Consider the following 15,369-nt stretch of genomic DNA (forward strand, 5'->3'; position numbering starts at 1 on the left):
AAAATTAAAAACAGAAATACCTCACATCTGGGGGAAACTCCCCAAATACAGGTGTGCCAAGCTTGAAGCATCATATCCAAGAAGACTCGAGGCTGTGATCGATGCCAAAGGTGCTTCAACAAAGTACTGAGTAAAGGGTCTGAATACTTACGTGATATTTCAGTTTTTCTAAAAACCTGTTTTTGCTTCATCATTATGGGTGATAGTGTGTAAATTGATGAGGGAAAAAAACTATTGAATCCATTTTAGAATAAGGCTGTAACGTAACAAAATGTGGAAAAAGTCAAGGGGTCTTGAATAATTTCCGAATGCACTGTGATTGGCTATTCCCACATATCATCATCTTCCTATCAAGTGAATAAAGACCACAAGACGCATTTCAAGACTTCCCAAAAAATCACATATATTTATTTCTCAAAGTGGCATTTCAACCATCTAAACTTTACACTATTTTTTGTTTTAATTTACAAAAACCACATTTATTTTAAATAAATCTGCAGATCACTTGAGACTAAATAGTATGTGCTGGATATCAAAATGAATATCTGGTTTTGAATTCCTATATGACTATCCTTCACCTACTTTTAACTCCTCAAAGTGGCTATTTAAAAAAATACTTTAGAACATAAAACTATGAGTATACGGAAATAAACATGACTAGGATTGCAAAATTCTACTAACTTTCCTAAAATTCCCAAGTTTTCCGGAAATCCAGGTTGGAAGATTCCGAGAATCAGGTTGGAATAAGAAACGCGGGAATCCTCCAAACGGGACTTCTGGAAAACCAGGGAATTTTGGGAAAGCTAGAATTTTACAACCCTAAATACGACACATTCACTGTAAAAGAGTACCTGTCCCATTCTACGACTTACTGTACCCTAATGGCATTCGACTGGTTTCTAGTGGAATGGTGATCGACAAAGAACTTCATAAAACAGTAGTACTATTCCTATCAGGGACATCGAGTCATTCAGAGCTAATGGCTATTTATTATAAATTCAATACACTTTTTTGACTTTCTTTAAGAGTAAAAAAAAGTTGCTGAACCCTAGTAGAAATATATAGGTTCTGCTTGCTCGACTAGAATACATGTTTTGAGGATGTCAGAGAATTGTGTGTCTGTGTCACTTGGTCCTGCGACCGACAACTGGCGGGTCTGTCTGTCTGTCTCTATTGTTTAAATAGCTTAATGTTAATGAGATGAAGGGCAGATAAGCAGACCCTCTCTCTATCTCTCTTTCTCTCTCTCAATTTTTTTCTGTCTCTCCCTTTTCTCTCTTTCCTGCTCTCTTTTTCTCTTTAGTAGATTGACTGAGCCCTTCAGAAAACGCTGACTAGACATTCAATCTCATTCATTGTTACTGGCCCTTACATACTGTACTTGTTGTGCTTTTATTTGGTCTAGATCAGGCCACATCAGACGTGTCCCATAGCAAAGGTCTGTTTGTGTTCATGTATGCTAGACTGTGTACACATCTACAACACTCTCTATCAGACACAGAAACATAAGTTGAGAGGTCATTGCAAGAGACTTGGAGTAGGGGATTGCAATTGAGGCGATAACAAGCAATGGGAGAATTCTGGTTGGAGAAATAAAGCTGCGGAGAGTGTGAGAGGCTGTCCATCAGCCCTGTTGCTTGTGACCTGTCAGTCCGTCCATACATCTCTCCATTCGTCATCTGTCAGCACGTTCGTCTGTCTGTCTGTCCGTGGTCCCATGGGGGGTGGGATTGAGTTGGAGTTGGGATCGGTCTAGGGGGGTCCTGTGGTCCTATGGACTCCCACTGTAGGAGTAGTCTGCCTTGTTGTGCATCACCAGCTTGTTGTCCACAAAGTAGAAGCTGTCGGACTGCGTTTTGTATGGGTGCAGGATCATTTCACGCACTGAGGAAGAAGGGAGAGCAAGGACATATCAGTGTGTGTGTGCTTGTGTAAGTGTGTGTGTTTGAGTGAATGCGTGTGTGTGTTTGAGTGAACGTGTGCGTGTGTGCGTGTGCGTGTGCGTGTGCGTGTGTGTGTGTGTGTGTGTGTGTGTGTGTGTGTGTGTGTGTGTGTGTGTGTGTGTGTGTCGGACTGTCTGGTATGGGTACAGGAAATGCATGCATGCGTCCTATGTCTGTGTCTCTGTTTCTATGAGTGTCTATACTCACTGATGTCCTCTGACAGAGGGGGGAACTCATAGATGTGTTCACAGGTGTTCTTGCTGCTGGGCATACAGAAACCAAACTCAAAATCAAAGCTCTTGAGGAGCTGCTCTCTGAAGTAGTGCCTCTCAATCATCCTGAAGTTGTTGATGGGCATGTCTCCCACTGTGAACTCCACACTGTGTCAGAGAGGACAGGGGGACAGAGAGATCCGATAAACTATTGGAAGCACACTTACACACATCATTAGTTTGTCATAGTTTGATGCAGAACAGAAGTATAATTCCATGTCTCCTCATCTGCCCCCGTTCTGTAGCCCTTTCCTGCAGTCCAATGAAACACTGACCTCATGGGTGGAATGTTATTCATGTTTTTCAGAATTTCCTAATTAATAAAGATTATTTTAAACAGTCGAACTTCTGGTGATTCTATGTCAAACAACTTTGTTATATTTTCAGTCTTCTATGATCGATATAAAGTGTAGTATTGGGATGCAAACTACAAACATTTCAACTTTATATCTGAAATAGTACAGGTGTCTTCTTTTTTTAAGCCCATAACCATGTGTGTGAGGTGTATACTTTGGTTTCAAAGTAGATTTGTTTAAGACTACCAAGATTTAGCCCACTGCAGTAATTAATAACAACTGGCCCGAATGTCATTTTCCTCATGTCTCTCTCTCTCTTTCTCCCTCTCTGCCTTCTTTTTTATCTCTCTCCCTCTCTCTTTCTCTCTCTCCCTCTCTCTTTCTCCCTCTCTCTTTATCTCTCTCCCTCTCTCTTTCTCCCTCTCTTTCTCTCTCTCCCTCTCTCTTTCTCTCTGCCCCCAACTGTACGGCCTTCCTGGCTCCTTGGTATCTGTCACTCACAAACACGCATGCAAGCACGTAGGCATGCACACACTCTCACCTCCTCTCACTCTCCGAGAATAGCCCTCCCCATCTGTCTCCTCTTCGTAGAGCAGCAGGGCACTGAGTGTCCACTGCACCACCATTCTTACACACCCACACACCCTGGCGGCCATCTTAGCTCTGACTTACGTGGCTCCGACCTGGCGCAGCTGCAGGAAGGCGGGGGTGAACTGGTAACGGACGAAGCGGCCTCCGTTGGGGTCCAAGTCCTTCTTTTCGCCCGCTGCCACAGTGTCACAAAAGATACCGCGTTAACAAGCCTGCTGTTTTGAAGCGCGGTCTCTCTGCTGTTTACCTCTCTGAATAGACACTGTTTCAGAGCCTTAGATTATCAACTCACACAGCGAAATAACACCTTCTCAATGGCGACCTAGCAATTCATTCATGAATCATGCATATTACTGCCTGGGCCTAGTTAACCCAGAGGTTGACGTCGGAAATTAACACACACCTTAGCCAAATACATTTAAACTCAGTTTTTCACAATTCCTGACATTTAATCCTAGTAAAAATGCTCTGTTTTAGCTCAGTTAGGATCACCACTTCATTTTAAGAATGTGAAATGTTAGAATAATAGTAGAGAGAAACATTTATTTCAGCTTTTATAACTTCTGACCCACATTCCCAGTGGGTCAGAAGTTTACATACACTAAATTAGTATTTGGTAGCATTGCCTTTAAATTGTTTAATGTGGGTCAAACATTTCAGGTAGCCTTCCACAAGCTTCCCACAATAAGTTGGGTGAATTTTGGCCCATTCCTCCTGACAGAGCTGGTGTAACTGAGTCAGGTTTGTAGACCTCCTTGCTCGCACATGCTTTTTCAATTCTGCCCACAAATTCTCTATAGTATTGAGGTCAAGGCTTTGTGATGGCCACAACTTTGGAAGTATGCTTGGGGTCGTTGTCCATTTGGAAGACTCATTTGCGACCAAGCTTTAACTTCCTGACTGATGTCTTGAGATGTAGCTTAATTATATCTACATAATTTTCCTCCCTCATGATGCCATCTATTTTGTGAAGTGCACCAGTCCCTCCTGCAGCAAAGCACCCCACAACATGATGCTGCCACCCCGTGCTTCACGGTTGGGATGGTGTTCTTCGGCATGCAAGCCTCTCCCTTTTTCCTCCAAACATAACGATGGTCATTATGGCCAAACAGTTTTATTTTTGTTTCATCAGAGCAGAGGAGATTTCTCCAAAAAGTACAATCTTTGTTCCCATGTGCAGTTGCAAACCATAATCTGGCTTTTTAAGGTGGTTTTGGAGCAGTGGCTTCTTCCTTGCTGAGCAGCTTTTCAGGTTATGTTGATATAGGACTCGTTTTACTGTGGATATAGATACTTTTGTCCCTGTTTCCTCCAGCATCTTCACAAGGTCATTTGCTGTTGTTCTGGGATTGATTTGCACTTCTCGCACAAAAGTATGTTCATCTCTTCTACACCTGCATTGCTTCCTGTTTGGGGTTTTAAGCTTCTGTACAGCACTTTGAGATATCAGCTGATGTACGAAGGGCTATATAAATACATTTGATTTGATCTCTAGGAGACAGACTTGTGGAGGTCTACAATTTTTTTCTGAGGTTTTAGGTAGGCCTTGAAATACATCCACAGGTGCCCCTCCAATTGACTCAAATGATGTCAATTAGCCTATCAGAACCTTCTAAAGCCATGACATCATTTTCTGGAATTTTCCAAGCTGTTTAAAGGCACAGTCAACTTAGTGTATGTAAACTTCTGACCCACTGGAATTGTGATACAGTGAATTGCACAAAGTAGATGTCCTAACCGAGTTTCCAAAACTATAGTTTGTTAATGTTTGTTATGACCTATAGTTTAGTGCCACAAGTCATATATCCTAGGGTCTAATAATAGAGAATATGTTAACATATGTCTATGAATATGTTAGGGGACACAAATACTAATGGTTATACACTACCGTTCAAAAGTTTGGGGTCACCAAGAAATGTCCTTGTTTTTGAAAGAAAAGCACATTTTTTGTCCATTAAAATAACATCAAATCAGAAATACAGTGTAGACATTGCTAATGCTGTAAATGACTATTGTAGTGTTTTGTAGCGTTTTGAACGGTCGTGTACATAGTACAGACAGACCTAATACTGGCCTGGTGCTGGGGGCTTGGTGATCTCAAACAGCACCGTCCCTGTCTCCATGTCTTGATTAAATACATTATAATGGGGGACATGTATCTAATATCTGTACTGTATAATATGATAGTTTCGACATAGCACATACCTGGTACAGGGGGCTTGGTGATCTCAAACAGAACCGTCCCTGTCTCCATGTCTCGGATCTTGAACCGTGTGAAATCGATCATGTGAACGTTCTCCTCTGGGGAACATAGGTAGTCTGAAACAGAAAGGAGACAGAGCACATTTTAATCTGAATACAGGAGGGCTAAAAGCGTCTGCTAAATGGCATATATATATATATATATATATATATATATATATATATATATATTTTACATTTACATTTAAGTCATTTAGCAGATATGGCTACATACTCTACAGAACACCTTTTAATCTGAATACAGGAGGGCTACAGGAGGGCTACATACTCTATAGAGCACATTTTAATCTGAATACAGGAGGGCTACAGGAGGGCTACATACTCTACAGAACACCTTTTAATCTGAATACAGGAGGGCTACATACTCTACAGAACACCTTTTAATCTGAATACAGGAGGGTTACATACTCTACAGAACACCTTTTAATCTGAATACAGGAGGGCTACAGGAGGGCTACATACTCTACAAAACACCTTTTAATCTGAATACAGGGGGGCTACATACTCTACAGAACACCTTTTAATCTGAATACAGGAGGGCTGCATACTCTACAGAACACCTTTTCATCTGAATACAGGAAGGAGGGCTACATACTCTACAGAACACCTTTTAATCTGAATACAGGGGGGCTACATACTCTACAGAACACATTTTAATCTGAATACAGGGGGGCGACATACTCTACAGAACACCTTTTAATCTGAATACAGGAGGGCTACATACTCTACAGAACACCTTTTAATCTGAATACAAGAGGGCTACATACTCTACAGAACACATTTTAATCTGAATACAGGAGGGCTACATACTCTACAGAACACCTTTTAATCTGAATACAGGAGGGCTACATACTCTACAGAACACCTTTTAATCTGAATACAGGAGGGCTACAGGAGGGCTACATACTCTACAGAACACCTTTGAATCTGAGTACAGGGGGGCTACATACTCTACAGAACACCTTTTAATCTGAATACAGGAGGGTTACAGGAGGGTTACATACTCTACAGAACACCTTTTAATCTGAATAAAGGGGGGCTACAGGAGGGCTACTACAGGAGGGCTACATACTCTACAGAACACCGTTTAATCTGAATAAAGGAGGGCTACATACTCTACAGAACACCTTTTAATCTGAATACAGGGGGGCTACATACTCCACAGAACACCTTTTAATCTGAATACAGGGGGGCTACATACTCTACAGAACACATTTTAATCTGAATACAGGAGGGCTACATACTCTACAGAACACCTTTTAATCTGAATACGGGGGGGCTACATACTCTACAGAACACCTTTTAATCTGAATACAGGAGGGCTACATACTCTACAGAACACATTTTAATCTGAATAAAGGAGGGCTACATACTCTACAGAACACCTTTTAATCTGAATACAGGAGGGCTACAGGAGGGCTACATACTCTACAGAACACCTTTGAATCTGAATACAGGAGGGCTACATACTCTACAGAACACCTTTTAATCTGAATACAGGAGGGCTACATACTCTACAGAACACCTTTTAATCTGAATACAGGAGGGCTACAGGAGGGCTACATACTCTACAGAACACCTTTGAATCTGAATACAGGAGGGCTACATACTCTACAGAACACCTTTTAATCTGAATACAGGAGGGCTACAGGAGGGCTACATACTCTACAGAACACCTTTTAATCTGAATACAGGAGGGCTACATACTCTACAGAACACCTTTTAATCTGAATACAGGAGGGCTACAGGAGGGCTACATACTCTACAGAACACCTTTGAATCTGAATACAGGGGGGCTACATACTCTACAGAACACCTTTTAATCTGAATACAGGAGGGTTACAGGAGGGTTACATACTCTACAGAACACCTTTTAATCTGAATAAAGGGGGGCTACAGGAGGGCTACTACAGGAGGGCTACATACTCTACAGAACACCATTTAATCTGAATAAAGGAGGGCTACATACTCTACAGAACACCTTTTAATCTGAATACAGGGGGGCTACATACTCTACAGAACACCTTTTAATCTGAATACAGGAGGGCTACATACTCTACAGAACACTTTTTAATCCGAATCTGAATCAGGGGGCTACACCTTTTAAGGGGGCTACATACTCTACAGAACACCTTTTAATCTGAATACAGGAGGGCTACATACTCTACAGAACACCTTTTAATATGAATACAGGAGAGCTACATACTCTACAGAACACCTTTTAATCTGAATACAGGAGGGCTACATACTCTACAGAACACACTTTAATCTGAATACAGGGGGGCTACATACTCTACAGAACACCTTTTAATCTGAATACAGGGGGCTACATACTCTACAGAACACCTTTTAATCTGAATACGGGGGGGGGCTACATACTCTACAGAACACCTTTTAATCTGAATACAGGGGGGCTACATACTCTACAGAACACCTTTTAATCTGAATAAAGGAGGGCTACATACTCTACAGAACACCTTTTAATCTGAATACAGGGGGCTACATACTCTACAGAACACCTTTTAATCTGAATACAGGAGGGCTACATACTCTACAGAACACCTTTTAATCTGAATACAGGAGGGCTACATACTCTACAGAACACCTTTTAATCTGAATACAGGAGGGCTACATACTCTACAGAACACATTTTAATCTGAATACAGGGGGGCTACATACTCTACAGAACACCTTTTAATCTGAATACAGGGGGGCTACATACTCTACAGAACACATTTTAATCTGAATACAGGAGGGCTACATACTCTACAGAACACCTTTTAATCTGAATACGGGGGGGCTACATACTCTACAGAACACCTTTGAATCTGAATACAGGAGGGCTACAGGAGGGCTACTACAGGAGGGCTACATACTCTACAGAACACCTTTAAATCAAAGGAATTAACAGTAGTTCCACAAAGACTATGGGATACTTTTATGATACATTTGTTCAAGTTCATGAACATTCTAGAATTGTCAATTGTCAACCTCTTGCATACAAACCAGACCAGAAATATTTAATATAAAATGTAACTTTGATCAAATAAAGGAATGTAAAAGCATGAAACTTGGTGTAACGATCGTCTTCAGGAGAAAGAGAGGAGGACCAAAGCGCAGCGTGGTAAGTGTTCATGATGATGTTTAATTAAAACTCAGAACACTAAACAATAAATGACAATGTGAATTTACAAAACCAAAACAGTACCGTGTGGCCCAAACACTCACACAGAAACAAACACCCACAAACCGAAAGTGATACCCAGGCTGCCTAAGTATGATTCTCAATCAGGGACAACAATTGACAGCTGCCTCTGATTGAGAACCATACTAGGCCGAACTCAAAAACCCACATAGAAAAACAAACATAGACTGCCCACCCCAACTCACGCCCTGACCATACTAAAACACAGACAAAAACAAAGGAACTAAGGTCAGAACGTGACACTTGATACACCTGGACTACAAGTAATAAAATCTATGTTAAAAGACAATTATGCAGTTGTTACAGCGTTGTGTACACTGATTCAGCTCTTCTGACCCTTCCCCATACAGCCACCTGGCCAGCCTGTCAGATCCTCACCTAACACAGAGACAGAAATAGCTATTTTTACTCCTCTAATCCTTGAGTCTGCCAAGATGTGACACTGACAATAACCACAGAACCTCTCTGTGATAACATGCAGGCCCACAGTGTTTTGTGTCACACTAAAAGAACTGACAGCTTGGAATATGAGACACTTCTATAAGGCCCTCTCACAGAACTGACAGCTTGGAATATGAGACACTTCTATACGGCCCTCTCACAGAACTGACAGCTTGGAATATGAGACACTTCTATACGGCCCTCTCACAGAACTGACAGCTTGGAATATGAGACACTTCTATAAGGCCCTCTCACAGAACTGACAGCTTGGAATATGAGACACTTCTATAAGGCCCTCTCACAGAACTGACAGCTTGGAATATGAGACACTTCTATAAGGCCCTCTCACAGAACTGACAGCTTGGAATATGAGACACTTCTATAGGGCCCTCTCACAGAACTGACAGCTTGGAATATGATACACTTATATAAGGCCCTCTCACAGAACTGACAGCTTGGAATATGAGACACTTCTATAGGGCCCTCTCACAGAACTGACAGCTTGGAATATGAGACACTTCTATACGGCCCTCTCACAGAACTGACAGTTTGGAATATGAGACACTTCTATAAGGCCCTCTCACAGAACTCACAGGTTGGAATATGAGACACTTCTATACGGCCCTCTCACAGAACTGACAGTTTGGAATATGAGACACTTCTATAAGGCCCTCTCACAGAACTGACAGCTTGGAATATGAGACACTTCTATAAGGCCCTCTCACAGAACTGACAGCTTGGAATATGAGACACTTCTATAGGGCCCTCTCACAGAACTGACAGCTTGGAATATGATACACTTCTATAGGGCCCTCTCACAAAACTGACAGCTTGGAATATGATACACTTATATAAGGCCCTCTCACAGAACTGACAGCTTGGAATATGAGACACTTCTATACGGCCCTCTCACAGAACTGACAGCTTGGAATATGAGACACTTCTATACGGCCCTCTCACAGAACTGACAGTTTGGAATATGAGACACTTCTATAAGGCCCTCTCACAGAACTCACAGGTTGGAATATGAGACACTTCTATACGGCCCTCTCACAGAACTGACAGTTTGGAATATGAGACACTTCTATAAGGCCCTCTCACAGAACTGACAGCTTGGAATATGAGACACTTCTATAAGGCCCTCTCACAGAACTGACAGCTTGGAATATGAGACACTTCTATAGGGCCCTCTCACAGAACTGACAGCTTGGAATATGATACACTTCTATAGGGCCCTCTCACAAAACTGACAGCTTGGAATATGATACACTTATATAAGGCCCTCTCACAGAACTGACAGCTTGGAATATGAGACACTTCTATAGGGCCCTCTCACAGAACTGACAGCTTGGAATATGATACACTTCTATAGGGCCCTCTCACAGAACTGACAGCTTGGAATATGATACACTTATATAAGGCCCTCTCACAGAACTGACAGCTTGGAATATGAGACACTTCTATAAGGCCCTCTCACAGAACTGACAGCTTGGAATATGAGACACTTCTATAAGGCCCTCTCACAGAACTGACAGCTTGGAATATGAGACACTTCTATAAGGCCCTCTCACAGAACTGACAGCTTGGAATATGAGACACTTCTATAGGGCCCTCTCACAGAACTGACAGCTTGGAATATGAGACACTTCTATAGGACCCTCTCACAGAACTGACAGCTTGGAATATGAGACACTTCTATAAGGCCCTCTCACAGAACTGACAGCTTGGAATATGAGACACTTCTATAAGGCCCTCTCACAGAACTGACAGTTTGGAATATGAGACACTTCTATAAGGCCCTCTCACAGAACTGACAGTTTGGAATATGAGACACTTCTATAAGACCCTCTCACAGAACTCACAGTTTGGAATATGAGACAATTCTATAGGGCCCTCTCACAGAACTGACAGCTTGGAATATGAGACACTTCTATAAGGCCCTCTCACAGAACTCACAGGTTGGAATATGAGACACTTCTATAAGGCCCTCTCACAGAACTCACAGGTTGGAATATGAGACAGTTCTATAAGGCCCTCTCACAGAACTCACAGGTTGGAATATGAGGAACTTCTATAAGGCCCTCTCACAGAACTCACAGTTTGGAATATGAGACACTTCTATAAGGCCCTCTCACAGAACTCACAGGTTGGAATATGAGACACTTCTATAAGGCCCTCTCACAGAACTCACAGGTTGGAATATGAGACAGTTCTATAAGGCCCTCTCACAGAACTCACAGGTTGGAATATGAGGAACTTCTATAAGCCCTCTCACAGAACTCACAGGTTGGAATATGAGACAGTTCTATAAGGCCCTCTCACAGAACTCACAGGTTGGAATATGAGACACTTCTATACGGCCCTCTCACAGAACTGACAGGTTGGAATATGAGACAGTTCTATAAGGCCCTCTCACAGAACTCACAGTTTGGAATATGAGACAGTTCTATAAGGCCCTCTCACAGAACTCACAGGTTGGAATATGAGGAACTTCTATACGGCCCTCTCACAGAACTCACAGGTTGGAATATGAGACACTTCTATAAGGCCCTCTCACAGAACTCACAGGTTGGAATATGAGACAGTTCTATAAGGCCCTCTCACAGAACTCACAGGTTGGAATATGAGGAACTTCTATAAGGCCCTCTCACAGAACTCACAGGTTGGAATATGAGACAGTTCTATAAGGCCCTCTCACAGAACTCACAGGTTGGAATATGAGACACTTCTATAAGGCCCTCTCACAGAACTCACAGGTTGGAATATGAGACAGTTCTATAAGGCCCTCTCACAGAACTCACAGGTTGGAACATGTGGAAGGGAAAATATTAGGACAGAAATAGAACACTGACAAACACGTATGGTTCCAATACAGCTCAGTTGGTTGGAGCATGTTGTCGACAACACCAGGGCAACACCAGGGGGCCAGCCAACATAACCCAAGGTTTGGGTCGAGGGTACTGTGCGCTGATCCCACACACTTAGAAAAAAAGGGTTCCAAAAGGGTTCTTCGGCTGTCCCCATAGATGAACCCTTTTTGGTTCCAGGTAGAATCCTTTTTGGTTCCATGTAGAGCCCTCTCTGTGGAAAGGATTATACATGAAACACAGAAGACTTCTAGCTGGAACCAAAAAGGGTTCTTCAAAGGGTTATCCTATGGGGAAATGCATAGAACCCTGTGCCCAAGGGACAGCATCTACAGCCCTGTGGCATACACTCACCTCCCCACAGGCTGTGGATTACGACTAAGAGGCTTACATTGTTTCACCGTCATATGGACAGATTGGAAGATGTTAAGGGGATTTGGGGAAACTATAGGTTTTGCTGTACTATAACCTCCATTCCCCCGACACCACCCCACACATTGACCACTACACCCCTTTCATACACCCCTCCCTACCTGCGTCCCATAAATGGAATCTACAGGTGGGCACCTGCCTCTAACCCTTTGATATAACTTCATGTCAAAACTGTACTGAGGTAGAATAGTAAGAGCATGTTCTAGTAAGAGTTCATCGAGCCCTCAAACACACACAAAACAAATAGTGTGCACACACTCTCTCTTTCTTTCTTTTGCCTCTTCCTCTCTCTCTCTCTGTCTCTCACTCTCTCTTTGTCTCTCTTCCTCTCTCTCTCTCTGTCTCTATCTCTCTCTTTGTCTCTCTTCCTCTCTCTCTCTGTCTCTATCTCTCTCTCTTTGTCTCTCTTCCTCTCTCTCTCTCTCCCTCTCTCTGTCTCTCTCTCTTTGTCTCTCTTCCTCTCTCTCTCTGTCTCTCTCTCTTTGTCTCTCTTCCTCTCTCTCTCCCTCTCTCTCTCTGTCTCTCTCTCTTTGTCTCTCTTCGTCTCTCTCTCTGTCTCTCTCTGTCTCTCTTTCTGTCTCTCTCTCTCACTGTCGCACTGTCTCATCCTCTCTCTGTCTCTCTCTCTCTCTCTCTGTCTCTCTCTCTCTGTCTCTCACTGTCTCTTCCTCTCTCTCTCTCTTTGTCTCTCTCTCTCTCTCTCTCTCTCTCTCTCTCTGTCTCTCTCTCTCTCTCTTCCTCTGTCTCTCTCTCAATTCAATTAAATTCAATTTGCTTTATTGGCATGACGTAACAATGTACATATTGCTAAAGCTTATTTTGGATATATACAATATAAAAATGAAATAAAAATAAAAATCATATAGGTCAACGGGACAACGCTAACAACAATAACCAAGCGTCAAAATAACCATACATTCAACAATAACAATAAGCATACAGTAGAGTAGAGTAGAGGACATGTGACAGATTGGTCTGTCAGACACTGTCCCTCAACTTATGGCAGGCTGCAATGTAGTGCGATGCCAACCCACAGCTCTCTGCGTCCTCCCCCAACAGGACGGGTAGCCTATCCTCATCAGAGAGGTCTTTGAAACCTTGAATAAGGGTTTCAAATTTGGGAAAATGACACTCTCTAATTATTTTATATTTTTGACATTTTGTCAGGAAATGCAGCTCCGTCTCAGGTTCTGTTGTTGTGCAGTGGTTGCACAGCCTTTCCTCTACAGGGAGCCAGGTTTTCCTGTGTCTACCCTTCTCAATGGCAAGGCTGTGCTCACTGAGCCTGTACTTTGTCAAGGTTTTTCAGTAACCATGGTCAAATATTTAGCCACGGTGTACTGTCGATTTAGGGCCAGATAGCACTGCATTTTGCTTTGTGCGTGTGTTTCCCAATAAGCAATGTAGTTTTGTTTTGACTGTGTTGTAATTTGGTTTATTCTGATTGTTTGGATGTTCTGGTCCTGAGGCTGCAGTGTGTTAGTAGAACAGGTTTGTGAACTCAGCCTCAGGACCAGCTGGATGAGGGGACTCTTTTCTTTGCTCAGCTCTTGGCATTGCAGGGCTTGGTAGTGATATGAGAGGGGGTCACTGTATTTTAGACGTTTCCAAAACTTATTTGCTCTTTTTTGAGTTTTTATTATTAGTGGATATTGGCCGAATTCTGCCCTGCATGCATTGTTTGTAGTTTTCCTCTGGACTTGTAGGAGAATCTTATAGAACTCTGCATGAAGGGTTTCAATGGGGTGTTTGTCCCATTTGATGAAATCTTGTTTTGCAAGTGGACCCCACACCTCGCTGCAATTGGTTCAATGACATATTCAATTAGTTTTAATAGGTATTTCAATTTCAATGAGCTTTTTAATGGCGTAGAATGCCCTGCGTGCTTTCTCTCTAAATTCATTCACTGCCTCAAGGTGTCTAGTTGAGATTATTTTTAAACCTAAGTAATTGTAGTGTGTACAGTACTCTATATATGTTGTACCAATTGAGAACTCTGTATCTCTGTATCTCTCTCTCTCTCTCTCTCTCTCTGTCTCTCTCTCTCTCTCTCTCTCCCTGTCTCTCTCTCCCTTTGTCTCTCTCAATTCAATTCAATTCAAGGGCTTTATTGGCATGGGAAACATGTGTTAACATTGCCAAAGCAAGTGAGGTAGACAACATATAAAGTGAAATAAACAATAAAAATGAACAGTAGACATCACACATACAGAAGTTTTCAAAACAACAAAGACACCACAAATGTCATATTATATATATACAGTGTTTTAACAATATACAAATGGTAAAGGACACAAGATAAAATAAATAAGCATAGATATGGGTTGTATTTACAATGGTGCGTGTTCTTCACTGGTTGCCCTTTTCTCGTGGCAACAGGTCACAAATCTTGCTGCTGTGATGGCACACTGTGGAATTTCACCCAGTAGATATGGGAGTTTTTCAAAATTGGATTTGTTTTCGAATTCTTTGTGGATCTGTGTAATCTGAGGGAAATATGTCTCTCTAATATGGTCATACATTGGGCAGGAGGTTAGGAAGTGCAGCTCAGTTTCCACCTCATTTTGTGGGCACTGAGCACATAGCCTGTCTTCTCTTGAGAGCCGTGTCTGCCTACGGCGGCCTTTCTCAGTAGCAAGGCTATGCTCGCTCGTCTGTACATAGTCAAAGCTTTCCTTAATTTTGGGTCAGTCACAGTGGTCAGGTATTCTGCCGCTGTGTACTCTCTGTGTAGGGCCAAATAGCATTCTAGTTTGCTCTGTTTTTTTGTTAATTCTTTCCAATGTGTCAAGTCTTTTTGTTTTCTCATGATTTGGTTGGGTCTAATTGTGCTGCTGTCCTGGGACTCTGTAGGGTGTGTTTGTGAACAGAGCCCCAGGACCAGCTTGCTTAGGGGACTCTTCTCCAGGTTCATCTCTCTGTAGGTGATGGCTTTGTTGTGGAAGGTTTTGCAATCGCTTCCTTTTAGGTGGTTATAGAATTTAACAGCTCTTTTCTGGATTTTGATAATTAGTGGGTATCGGCATAATTCTGCTCTGCATGCATTATTTGGTGTTCTAC

General features: G+C 42.3%; 1 protein-coding gene across 1 annotated transcript in view; it reads right to left on the reverse strand.

Annotated features, from left to right (window-relative positions):
- Positions 1–377: 377 nt before the first annotated feature.
- LOC118397398 (protein unc-119 homolog A-like) overlaps positions 378–15,369 on the reverse strand; it is a 43,316-nt gene continuing 28,324 nt past the window's right edge. The window contains exons 2-5 of the mRNA XM_035792084.2: positions 5,308–5,421; positions 3,184–3,277; positions 2,151–2,323; positions 378–1,884 (exon numbers count right to left, since the gene is read on the reverse strand). Of these exons, the coding sequence (XP_035647977.1) occupies positions 1,772–1,884; positions 2,151–2,323; positions 3,184–3,277; positions 5,308–5,421 (494 nt within the window). The 3' untranslated portion in view covers positions 378–1,771. The remainder of the gene's footprint in view (positions 1,885–2,150; positions 2,324–3,183; positions 3,278–5,307; positions 5,422–15,369) is intronic.

Source organism: Oncorhynchus keta, chromosome 18 (genome assembly GCF_023373465.1).
Source record: "Oncorhynchus keta strain PuntledgeMale-10-30-2019 chromosome 18, Oket_V2, whole genome shotgun sequence".
In the NCBI taxonomy this organism is placed as follows: domain Eukaryota; kingdom Metazoa; phylum Chordata; class Actinopteri; order Salmoniformes; family Salmonidae; genus Oncorhynchus; species Oncorhynchus keta.